General features: G+C 39.9%; 1 protein-coding gene across 1 annotated transcript in view; it reads left to right on the top strand.

Moving 5' to 3' along the window:
* LOC107692474 (ATP-binding cassette sub-family C member 8) overlaps window positions 1-13,341 on the top strand; it is a 35,520-nt gene that overhangs the window by 13,525 nt on the left and 8,654 nt on the right. The window contains 19 exon segments of the mRNA XM_074187023.1: window positions 534-574; window positions 667-818; window positions 2,098-2,206; window positions 3,010-3,141; window positions 3,293-3,365; window positions 3,459-3,564; window positions 4,346-4,378; window positions 4,494-4,526; window positions 4,619-4,717; window positions 9,108-9,192; window positions 9,298-9,378; window positions 9,466-9,603; window positions 9,841-9,895; window positions 9,898-9,953; window positions 10,166-10,250; window positions 11,410-11,654; window positions 12,004-12,170; window positions 12,810-12,879; window positions 13,003-13,160. Of these exon segments, the coding sequence (XP_074043124.1) occupies window positions 534-574; window positions 667-818; window positions 2,098-2,206; window positions 3,010-3,141; window positions 3,293-3,365; window positions 3,459-3,564; window positions 4,346-4,378; window positions 4,494-4,526; window positions 4,619-4,717; window positions 9,108-9,192; window positions 9,298-9,378; window positions 9,466-9,603; window positions 9,841-9,895; window positions 9,898-9,953; window positions 10,166-10,250; window positions 11,410-11,654; window positions 12,004-12,170; window positions 12,810-12,879; window positions 13,003-13,160 (1,918 nt within the window).

The following is a 13,341-nucleotide window of genomic DNA, read 5'->3' on the forward strand; positions in this document are numbered from 1 at the left end:
AAATATATATAATGTAAAATATATATATATATATATATATATATACATGTGTGTGTGTGATGTAAAAATATACTGTTATGTAAAATTCAATAACAATAATAATATTAATTGGTTATTAGAAAAGTACAAAAAACAAAAAAATAAAAAAAATTGATTTAAGTTTATTTGTTTAGTGCTTTTCAGAAAATGTTTGTTACAAAGCAGCTTCACAAAAAAAAAATATATATATACAGAAGATGTTAGGAATTCAATAAAATTCTATGTAAATATTTTCATATCTAAAATTATATATTTACATTTGGATTATTGCATATGTTGTAGAATATCAAATGCAATTGCTCATCAGATAATTACAAAAGGTTCACAGTACATCTTGTTTCAAAGCAGCTATAAAAAAATGCTACAATCAATGTTATAATTAAATGATTTCATGCATGAAAGTATAAATATAAATACATTTATAACATTTATTTTATTGCATTTGTATGTAAATCAATTAAAAATGCAGTTATTTCTTTCATTTTTGTCCTCAGTCTTCATGAATGCTGCCATCCCAATCGCTGCTGTTCTCATAGTGAGTCGCACTCTTATGTAATGCTCTCTCTCTCTCTTAGCTTCGCTGGTGTGTATGTCAGTGTGAGAGCTCTGTGTGTGTTCTGCTGGCAGATCTTTGCGGTTCACGTGCACATGCACAGCGCTACAGACTTCGATCTGTCTCCCGCTGTGGCGTTCGGCTCGCTGTCGCTCTTCCACATCCTGGTGACGCCTCTCTTTCTGCTCTCCAGCGTCCTGCACTCCACCGTCAAAGCTCTGGTCAGGTGACCGACACCATTACCATGCATCTGACATCCATACCCTTCAGGAACTAGGGCTGCATGGGCAATATGGCAAAAAAATTTAATCTCGTTTTTTTTTAACGATTTTTAACTAGTCAACTTGAGAATGTAACTACAACATGATTCAAGTCACTTTTTCTTTCTTAACCCTCTACACTCTACACTACAGCAGGTGCTTCACAGTGATGCCATCGAAGAACCTTTTTGTCTAAATGGTTCCGTAAAGAACCTTTAACATCCGAAGAACCTTTCTTTGACTGAATGGTTCTTTGTGGAACCAAAAATGGTTCTTCTATGGCATAACTACACCTTTATTTTTAAGAGTGCATTTAAAGAAAATTCTATTCCAAGTGCAGCACATGAGGTTGTCAACATGTTAAACAAATGACTTATTAAATATCTTTGCAGAAATTATGCAGGAACTACAACTACATATTGTACAAACTTGTCTTACACATATATAAGGAGCACAAAAGCAGTCTTAAGTCGCTGGGGTATATTTGTAGCAATAGCCAACAATACATTGTTGTATCTCAGCCAAATATTGTCCTATCCTAACAAACCATACATCAATGGAAAGATTATTTATTCAGCTTTCAGATGATGTATACATCTCAAATTCGAGAAATTGACCCGTACGACTGGTTTTGTGCTCCAGGGTCACATATATGCAGAAATAATACGAGGAAAATACTTTTAAAAAATCTCTAAAGTCAAGGTGATTCAATTTCAAAAATGATTGAAGGTATATCACCAGTAGACTATTATTAACTATAAATGTTCTGTAAAAACAATGAACAGCAGCTTTCAGCCGGTCACCATGATGCAAACATGAAATATTAGACGTACAGTAGTAGTTCTTCACAGCTTTTTTTATTCGATTGCACTGCTTTTCCTTTGTTTTTTCTATGTAAACATGGTTTGATCTCTTGCAGCATCTCATGAATGAGACAGCATTATAAAAACGCAGCGATATATTCTACTTACGGTCCTTCATTGAGCGGTTAATCACGAGCGTTCTTTTCTCTTCACTGTTATCATTGGCATATTGTCAAAGTGTCTAATTCTAACGTTTGGTAATATTTCTATTTAAAATTGCAATTCCTCAATTTCTAAAAAATAAAATCATGGCAAAACATTAAATTCAAATGAATCAATAAAATCGGAAAAAACGCCCAGCCCTATGAGGAACTACCGCTTCCAGTCTCATTGTTTCACACATTTGACCTCAAAAAAGCCTAATTGTTTTACGTCTTCTCAGTGTGCAGAAGCTGAGTGAATTTCTTGGCAGCACTGAGATCAAGATCGATCAGGATCCTGCAGTGCAAACTACAGCAACAGAAAACAACAACAGCAACATTAAGTCTGTGGTGAGTTCAGCTTCATGTCCTTCCCAGCCCGCGTGTGAACTGATCTCTTGCACAGAAAACACAAGGACAGATTTTAAGCAAGGACTCAGTGAACTTTATCTTTAAGTTAGAGGAAGATTGAGTATTGTTTTTTTAAGCATTGTTTCAAAAGCATCTGCACTCAACACTAGGGCTGCATGATTAATTAAAATAAAACCAAAATCACTGCGATTATTTTTAATTAATTAAAAATATATATATTTAAAGGCAGGCAGAAATTACGAGAGCCATAAATATTAGTATTGCAAATTTATTTTATTTTAAATTTTTCCTAAATACTTTTTATTTTTTTGTATTTTTATATTACAGTCACAATATTTATTATCTCGTTTTTATTTACGAATTTTTATATTTTAATTTAATAATAATAATTACAACAACAAAACTTTTTAATTTAATTTAATTTAATTTTATTTGCCAAAGTTTTCAACCCTACAAGCACAGCAAGCCTGGATTTTTTTTTTTTTTTTAATTGCTGCAGACCTACTCAAATCTTTAGTAACAGGAATATTAGTTTTGCAATTTTATAGTTGTAAAATGTAAAATAAAATTATCATTATTAAATACACAGTTTTTTATTTTATATATTTTTATATTAAAAAATGTCATATCTTCATATCTAAAATGTTTTTAGTCAGTAATTTGCGTATTTTCATTTAATAATAATAATAATAATAAAATCGTAATTATTATTATTATTGTAGCTTTTTTTATGAATAATTTCTGCATTGCATGAATGAAGAGTTTTGGTTCTCTGCCCTCAGTATGCATTACAGCTCCAGGCCAAAATCGTGAATCGTAAGAATAAAGCCAAGCAGGACGTGAACAGGAACTTTGAGCAGCAGGACCAGGAGCTGACGGCATCAGCCAATCAGGACGAGGACGTGTGCATAAAGGTTCAATTCATATGATGCATGCTTTATTGAATACTGAATGTTTTGAATATTGAATGTCTAGAACATCGATCGATGGATTATGTTGATGTTGATTTTTTAATAATCAAATTACTTAGTATAGTTTTCTACGTATTAAACTTTTTTTTCCTAGATTGTGAATGGCTACTTCACATGGACGCAGGGATGCCCGACTCTCACCAGTATCGACATAAAGGTTCCTTTCGGTGAGGTTTTGTCTCACAGTTGCTGTAGTGCTGTACTAGCATATTTTACGGAAGCACTAAGTGTATTTCCTCTGACCCCCCGTGATCTGTTAGGTCAGCTGACGATGATCGTAGGGCAGGTGGGATGTGGGAAATCCTCTCTTTTGCTGGCGGCACTGGGAGAGATGCAGAAGATTTCTGGAAACATCACATGGAAAAGGTAAAAATCAACATAATGCCGTATTATACTAATAAAGATTATTAGAGGCTGTGGCTTTATTGTGAATGAAGTCATCATGTCAAAGGGCATTAATACAACATAATGAAAGCCCTTCTTTCAGCTTGTTTATTTCATGGTTGTTATTATTGTTAACTAAAAATAAAGTTTTGTTTTTTTTGTTAATAAAATTATGCTAAAATAAACTATACATAAAAACTAAATAAATAACTACAAAATGAATTAATTGAAAATTAGGCAACAAAAACTAAAGGAAATAAGTTTGTTGAAGCACTTACATTACTAAAAACTAACAAACAAACAAAAATAAATAAATAAATGGTAAATAAATAACAACTAATAAATAAATAAAAGCTCAAACTGAAACTGAAATAAAAATAAATAAAACCTAAATAGTAATATAAAAAAACGAATAAAATGACAAAATCACATAAAAAAATTAACGAAAAATTGCACTAGAATTAAACAAAAATGAATATAAAAATAATAAAACTTATAATAAAAAATAATTAAAAAAAAACTAATAAATAATAATAAAAATAGTTAATATTTAATTAAATATTTAATATATTTATAAATTTAATATTTATAAAATATAAAATAACTATAACTATGGCTGGAACACTATTGACCAATCAGCATCTATGCATTTTATAATCTGTTTTTAATCCACTTAATAATTTTGTATAACATTTTTGTATTTTTAAATACTGGATTGGATTGTAATCAGATCTCATATTAATACTGCTTTATTTTCTCACAGTTTACCCAAGAGTGATTCTGAAGAAAATGTGAGGTATGTATTGCACACACACACACACACACACACGTGTATATATATATATATATATATATATATATATAAGTTCTGTATTTATTCATTACAATAATTTATCTTTGTTGTCTTACAGAGCCCAGTATATGAGTGGAAGACAGTCACTCAAGTAATTAAATGATTATTTTAAATTCACTCTGTCCTGATCCTCTGTTTTATACTTTATCAGCTGCACAGTATCCTCACTGCTTGTGTTTTCAGGAAGAGAGGTTCGGTGCCGTACGCTTCCCAGAGGCCGTGGCTCTTAAACGCTACGGTGGAGGAGAACATCTTGTTTGACATGGTCCCCAATGAGAAGAGGTAAAATGGCCCCGTGACTCCCTCACGTGAGCTGTCGCTGTCCTGATTCCCGCATGTTCAGTCGTGTGAGAGATGCGTGCGGATGAGACACTCCTCACACGACTCTGCCCAAACACAATTATCCTGCTGCTGTCCCAGAGGCCACAGCAAAGTGCTTTTATCTACCTTACAAAGAACTGACCGGGAAAAAACAGTGGCATCTCAATGTGATTCCCAGTTCTGTCAGTGGGAAACAAAAATCACAGTTCGTCCATGAGGCTTTGCTGTTATGTAAGAGTAGCTGTGCTGCAGATTCTCCTTCAGTAACTGGCAGGATCCGTCGTTTAATGCTGGCCATCACATTTCTGCATTCAGAAACATGCTGGTTTATGCAGTTTGATGCAGTGTTATTTTACATACCATTTAACATACCATTGTAGTTCCCTTTCAGTCGGTCACGTTCGACGTCACATTGGAGCGTACCAACGAATTGGGATCTCGCCTGAGAGCCCTATCATCTTTGAGTGTAAACTAAACGAGCCAATGCATATTGGCGTGCAAGATTTGCATGTCGCAAAGAGCCACCGTGTCCCGAGCCGTCGAGGTTATACGACTGGTATCTCGGGGCGGCCCGGGCTGGTTCTCAGCCCCCCACCCCAGTACCATTTTTCCCAGAAGTGCATGAGGAGGTGACAAGGTCGTGGACGGCACCTTTTTCTGCCCGAAACCAGTCTGGTGCCTCCTCCCTCCCTCAATGGTGGGGTGGCCAGGGGATACACGCGATCCCCCCGGTGGAGCGCACAGTTGCGATGCAATTGTGTCCAAGGAGCGCTTCCACCTGGAGGGGTAACCCGCATCTCCCATCCAAGGCCTGTAAGTTCTCGTCCGTTCTTACGGCCAAGGCTTACGGAGCCACTGGACAGGCTGCCTCCACCCTGCACGCCATGGCACTCCTGCAGGTATACCAGACCAAGCCACTAAAGGAGTTGCACGAGGGTAGTTCTGACCCAGGGCTCATGCAGGAGCTGCACACAGAGACGGACCTCGCCTTACGAGTAGGGTTGGGTATCATTTGAATTTTATCAATTCCAATTCCGATTCCGATTCTGCTTATCAATTCCTATTCTTATCGATTCTCAGTTTTGATTCCAATGTGGTTAAAAAAATGAAGTCAAACATTTAGAGATTAAACATATTTATTCTGTGTCTCTTTTTGCTAAACATTTACATAAAAACTGGACACGATTAAGAGCTGTTTGTGTGCAAAATAGAGCTGCACGATTCGGAATAAATTGAGACAAGATTAACTTGTTTCATTACTGGATAAATCAGTGTATTTGAATGAATCTCTTGAATGATTCAAAGACAAATACATTTTTAACAACCCCTTTTTGCCATCTAAAAAAAAAAAAGATGCACACACAGGAATTGATAGATGGAATTAAAATTTTAATTTTACAACAAGTATCCAATTCCTGAGCCTAAGTATCCGATTCTGGAATTGGAATTGATTTTCAATTCCCAACCCTACTTACGAGCGACGAAAGTCACTGTGTGCTACCTTGGTCAGACGATAGCCACGTTGGTGGTCCAGGAACACCATCTCTGGCTGAACCTGTCGGATATGCGGGAGACCGACAAATATAGCTTTCTTGACTCCCCTATCTCCCAGGCTCGCCTCTTCGGCGATGCAGTCGAGAGCTTTGCCCAACAGTTCTCGGCTGCCCAGAAGCAGACGGAGGCTATCAAGCACATCCTCAGCAGCAGCGTCCACCTAGGCCACAGAGGGGAGCTGGCCGCAGGGGTGCGGCGCCGCCCGTCCAAGCCCCCGCAAAACCAGATGGGTTTTTTTTAAGCAAGCGGCCCTGATACGGGCAATCCAGAGATGGAAGGGATAGCACTTCGGGAGATTGTGGCCGAATATTTTGTTTCCTTTTCTTTTTGTTCCCAAACCATTAAAAGAAGAGAAGTTTCCACTATCTCTGGGTTCAAAGAGGGCGCAGATGACGTTGTGTCATTCTATGCCTTGCCAGCCTTATCCCCCTCTTCTATCGCCAGCAGTCAGCAGGGCCCGGTTTGAGTACACTATGCCTTCTCCCGCACCCCCCTGCCCAACCGTGGAGCCAGGTAGGTGTTGCACCACACACCCAGACCCCACTTGGGTTCATGGGCGATTCATTGTCGATTTTGAACGCGATATTGTGTAGCTTGTCAATGAACTACGGCTCTGTGTAGTAAATGCCACTCCATCTGAAAGCACGTGCTGGAGATTTACTACTAATCACCAGAAGCGGCTTTACTGACGAGATTCTACTTTGATTCTACTTTGATCTACTTTCTCAGAGATGGGGCACCCTCTGGCACCCGCGTCCATATCTGTGGAACCTCCACGTGTGGTCCCTAGACAGAATGCGGAGGTCCTAGGTGATCTACCCCAGGCGGTGGTAGACACCATCACTTCAGCAAGAGAACCCTCTACGAGGCATGCTTATTGAATGGTGCTCTTCTCACCGGGAAGACCCTCGGACATGCCCAATCAGAGCTGTGCTTTCCTTCCTCCAGGAGGGGTTGGAGCGAATGCTGTCTTCCTTCACCCTAAAAGTGTATGTTGCCCGCGATTGCCGCACATCACGATCCTGGAGACGGTGAGTCTTTGGGGAAGCATGACCTGAATCCTGAAGACTGAATCCTCCTCGCCCTAACCCCGTACCCTCTTGGGATCTCCCTCTGGTGCTAACGGCAATGCAGAGGGCCCCTTTTGAGCCATTGCAGTCTGTAGAGCTGAGAACTTTGTCAATAAAGACAGTGCTCTTAACCGCGCTGGCTTCCATCAAGAGGGTAGGGGACCTGCATGCATTTTCAGTCAACGAATTAATGGAATTCGAGCCGGCCGACTCTCACGTTATTCTGAGACCCCGACCCGGATATGTGCCCAAGGTTCCCACCACGCCTTTCAGGGACCAGGTGGTGAACCTGCAAGCACTGCCCTCGTAGGAGGCAGACTCAGCCCTAGCTTTGCTCTGTCCTGTTCATGCTTTATGCCTATACGTGGACCAAACGCAGAGCTTCAGGACCTCAGAGCAGCTCTTCGTCTGTTACGGAGGCCAGCAGAAGGGAATGGCTGTCTCCAAGCAGAGGTTGGCTCCAAGCCAGTGTCCAATCACCTTGAGTAGCCAGTAAACACAGAGAGACTGCTTGTGTCTCGCATACAATATGTGTAATCTCCACATGATACCTCCCTGCGAGCAGGATGTGGATTCTGCAGCGTCCCTGGAAAGGGCTTTCCCAGTGTTATCCAATAAGTCTTACTGTGTGGGTCAAGAGGAACAACAGTAATAGACTCTCTCCACGTAAGCCCTGTCCTATCTTCTGCCCCAGTTGCCGCGGGAGGATCAGGTGGCTTACTAGGGGCGCTGGAAGGGGCAGCAATAGTGGCGCTTTTTTAGGGATCCCAATTCGTCGATACGAAGGAAGGAACGGAGACGTCACGTCCCGTCGTCACAGCTGCTGTACCACCGCGGGGCGCCGGGTCACTGGCTCAGCTCCTCAGTGAAAACCTAAATATGCGTTGCACCCGCTTCTGTATTTATACCCGCACTCCGGGGCGGAGCACGAGATGCAAATATCGCGCACCAATATGCATCGGCTCGTTTAGTTTACACTCGAAGATGATAGGGCTCTCAGGCGAGATCCCAATTCGTCGGTACGTTCCAACGTGACGTCTCCATTCCCTCCTTCAGGGAACGGGGGTTACATGCGTAACTGAGACGTTTTTCGTAATATTTTTAATTAGGTTTTATTTTTATGTTTTAATTTTAATTTTAGTTAAAGTTTTAGTAATTTTGTTGTGTTTTTTTGGCATTTCTAATAGGTTTTTATATGTCTATATAGTTTTCTAATTTTTTTAGATTATTTAGTCTTCGTTATTTAACTACTTCAACTTAAACTAAACAAAAATGAGAAATGTTGCCTTAGCAACTAGCTGAAATAAATTAAGTTTAAGTTGCTTTATATTTGATCTTATTTCTGTTAATGTTTATTTTGTTTCAAGTAATTAAAATGTTTTTATAAATGGTATTTTAGTTTCATTTATTTTTATTTTTAAACAATACTTAACCAAATACATCTTGCTGTTGAAGCTGGTTAATATTTATTTTAATATACGCAGCCTTGATTTGCAATATCAATGTTCTTGCTACCATAATTTGATATTATTTATATTATTACTTAATAAAAAATGTTAAAGAATTTACTTCAAAACAATTTTCACTCAGAAGTTGTTAAATTTCACAAATAATTACAAAGAAATAAACTGTCTAAAGGTTTAATTGAGAGTTACATTTTTAAACCTTTTAAAAAAAGTTTTACTATTTACTATTTTTTAATTAGTTTGTTCCTGGCCTCTCCTCAGATATAAGGAGGTGATTGAGGTTTGTCAGCTGCAGCCAGATATCGACACGCTGCCGCAGGGAGACCAGACGGTGATCGGAGAGAGGGTATGTCACGTGAGTTATCATTATTACAGCACAAACTGAGCAGAGTGCATGTTCTGCGTGTCTGTGAGCGTCTCAGTCATTGCTGTGTGTGTCTCTGTGCTGCAGGGCATCATTCTGTCCGGTGGCCAGCGGCAGCGGATCAGCGTGGCTCGAGCTCTTTATCAGCAGACTAATGTGGTTTTCCTTGTGAGTTCTGACCAATGTTGAGCTTCATCATCCACACATTTAGCAGCCGTGTTCGTATAACATGAGAACCTTCATTTGTGCTTTTAGGACGACCCGTTTTCAGCTCTGGACATTCACCTCAGCGATCACCTCATGCATGAAGGAATCCTCAAGTTACTTCGGCAGGAGAAGAGGACCGTCGTGTTGGTCACTCACAAACTGCAGTATTTACCTCATGCAGACTGGGTATGGGCTTTTAACACTGTGCAGTCATTTCACAAGTCGGCCTGCATGGGTCAAACTGTTGAATATAGGTAGAGAAATGGCTTGTCATACATTCACATTGATGCATTAATTATATCAAACATTTTGTCATTTTAGACAGCATCTACAGTGTTCATATTATCATTATGTGTGTTGGCTAGGGATCAAACTCATGTCATTTGTCTTGTAAAATGTGCTTTCATTATATCGGTCCTGTAGATTATAGCCATGCGGGATGGGACGGTGCAGACACAAGGGACCTTAAAGGACATCCAGTGTGCAAACCTGAACTGTTTGAACAGTGGAGAACCCTGATGAACAGACAGGACAAAGTAAAAAAATAAAATAAAATAAAAAGCTTATTTGAAGTAATGTTCTTCTAAAATAAAATAATTTACTAAATAAATATTTAATATTTAATTTTATTTATTTATTTTTAAAAATGATTGTTTGATAAATAAATTAAAATTAAAAATATATATATTTACTTACATAATTTGTTAGGGCTATATTTGACTAATGCAGTATCGCTAAATTTCCACAGGAGAACACCACAGAACTGAAGAGGAAGAGTTTCAGGCGGCCCATGTACTCTACAGATACTCTGGCCACCGAGGACGAGGACGAAGGTAAAACATCTCCTTCATCCAAACATGAAACTCAGTGTCAGTGCTTGCATATATCAATTTCTAAAAGAAATGCTAGCCATACAGGGTTATGCTCTATAACACCTGACAGCAGGTTGTCCTGTAACAGTTGCGATACGTCGTCGTATCTGTGATGCTGTGCGTTTGTCTTCAGTGCTGCAGTGTGACTCTGATGTTCACTCTTAAAAATAAAGGTGCTTCACGATGCCATAGAAGAACCTTTTTGTCTAAATGGTTCCATAAAGAACCTTTAACATCTGAAGAACCTTTCTGTTTCACAAAAGGTTCTTTGTGGCGAAAGAAGGTTCTTCAGATTACAAAAACGCAAGAAAGAGATGGTTCTTTAAAGAACCTTTGACTGAATGGTTCTTTGTGGAACCAAAAATGGTTCTTCTATGGCATCGCTTGAAGAACCTTTTGAAGCACCTTTATTTTTAAGAGTGTTCTTGTCTTCATATCTATGATGGCTTCCCGTGTGTGGACTTCATCCAGCTGCTGATCTCACTGTTAGTAAAGTCAAAGGTCTGGACTCGACGGCATGAATCCTCTGATGAATAGCATGCAGCCCGAGGATGTTAGAAACACAGTGAAGCCATTATAGTAGCTAGTCTTACGTAACACATACACAACAATACAGCACACAAAACATTCACTACGCTCCTGTGAGCTAGAATTATCACATTAGGTATTCTATGTGTAGGTGGTGAGTAATGCAGAGTGTCTTATATCCACGGGAAATCCAAGGATACACTGCTGTTATCACATTAGTGATAACTATTTAACATTGTGAACGTAGAGCCGTCCTGCATGATTTTCCTGCACATGATAATGTGCTCCGCTTAAGTCTCAGACGCATGAAATGCATGAAGCGTTCAGAGAAACTGATGCACCTTCTCCTCGTTTCTCTACCTGACCCCATGCATGAGTGCACGGAAATTAATAAACCACTACAGTTATTCAGCATGTTTGTTTTTCCCACACTCAGAACTACTCAAACAACAGAATGCACTTCCAAAATGACACACTTCTCCTTCATGTAATTCATTCCGGCTGATCTGAGTGCACTCAGTGGAATGAACAGGCTGAACTCTGCTTAACCTCTTCCACAACGAGATTGGATGGTGTTTGGTTGTGTTTGCAGAGAGTTCCACCAGCACCGATGAGGACAGCCTCAGGGCGGAGCTGCATCACAGGACCACTATCCCCTGGAGCTCGTTCGCCACGTACCTGCATGCCGCAGGTCTGCTGCTGCTGCCGCTGCTCGTCCTCTCGCAGCTGTCCAAACACTCGCTGATGGTCGCCATCGACTTCTGGCTCGCGCACTGGACGTCCCGCGTCATCGCAGCGCAGATCGAGAGCGCCGAGAGGAACTGCACCGACACAAAGGTCAGAACACTGAAACAGCAACTTGGACAAATTTGGAAAAGTTGTTGAATTCTTAGCTGCTTTTTAACTGAAGTGCCGTTGTGTGAATCCACAGACACTGTGTCACACATGCTTGAGCATAAACACACACACACACACACACACACACACTGACATGTAGTTTACAACTAGTGTTCTGATCATTTTGGCCACCACTGTACATGTGTGAAGAAGCCATGGTATGAGTATCGAGTCTTGCTTCTTTCAAACATATGAAAAACCTTCCTGCCCCCAGACTCTTGAACAGCACTGTGTATTTGTCATTCGTTTGAGTGGAGCTGGGTGTTGTTGTGCTGTGCTTCTCTCTCAGGTCTGTGAGTTCAGTCACTCGTCGTACCTGCAGGTTTTCTGCGGTCTGTGCGCTCTGGGCATCGTCCTGTGTCTCGTCACGTCTCTGGCGGTGGAGTGGACGGGTTTGCGTGTTTCCCGAGAGCTTCACTGCAGCCTCCTTCACACCATCGTCCTCGCACCCATGAGGTCTGTGCGAGTTCAGCAGCTCGTGATCATCCTCTAAAACCACACACATATACAGCAAAAAATGCTGCTGGGGTATAAATTGATGCTCTTTGGATGCGGGATTTCTAAATTCATCAAAAAACGAATCACTCCAAGGCACTCGAAGGCCTTTATTCACATGACTTTGCATTAAAAACAACACACCAGTGATTATGCGCATGTTTTCTTACCGGATAAGAAATGTATCCTACTTAGTTGAGCGAATAAGTTTTTTATGCACATTTTTTTAATTTATGTGCATCTTGGCGTTTCCATCCAGCGCTTTTTTATGCACTATCCCAAAATGCACATAATAATAGGTGGATGGAAACATAGCTATAGTCACATGATTAAGTGTCAAAGCATCACAGATAATTATTTTTCGTAAATATAATTAAAATTATTAATATTTATTAACACGAAAAATTATTCTCTGTGCGATGCTTTGACACTTAATCAGGTGACTATGTCATGTGATGAGCTGATTGTTTAAATGTTGCACTTGTGTGTTGTTTTTAATGTAAAGCCATGTCAATAAAGGCTTTTTTTTTACTACAATTTCAAGTGTCTTGGAGTGATTGTTTTTTTTAAACACATATACTGATCTGTGTTTCCCACCAGGTTATTTGAGACGACGCCCCTGGGGAACATCCTAAACCGATTCTCAGCGGACACCAACACAATCGATCAGGTACTGGAGGATAAACAGACTTTGCATTTCACAGGAGACCTCATGCATTGCGCTTGCGGCCAGGATCGGTTTGGTCAGTGTTGGAATGTGTGTGTGTATGTGTGTGTGTGTGTGTGATTGCAGCACATCCCGGTGACTCTGGAGTGTCTGAGCCGCTCGACTCTGCTGTGTGTGTCCGCGGTGGGCGTCATCTCTTACGTCACGCCACTCTTCCTCATCGCTCTGCTGCCGCTGGCTGTCGCCTGCTACTTCATTCAGAAGTACTTCAGGGTGGCGTCCCGGTAAGTCACAGAGTATTAAAATAAAAACAATGTCTGTGATAGATACAGTTTCACCACTGATGTCTGTAAAAATTCTAGCAGCTTACCTGAACTATTATTTTCTTTATTGTAATATTTGAAATATTTTGTATTATATTTCTTACTTCCCCAAAATGTTAAAAATGTTTTAAATTATGCACAT

Source organism: Sinocyclocheilus anshuiensis, unplaced genomic scaffold (genome assembly GCF_001515605.1).
Source record: "Sinocyclocheilus anshuiensis isolate Anshui unplaced genomic scaffold, SAMN03320099.WGS_v1.1 scaffold1082, whole genome shotgun sequence".
In the NCBI taxonomy this organism is placed as follows: domain Eukaryota; kingdom Metazoa; phylum Chordata; class Actinopteri; order Cypriniformes; family Cyprinidae; genus Sinocyclocheilus; species Sinocyclocheilus anshuiensis.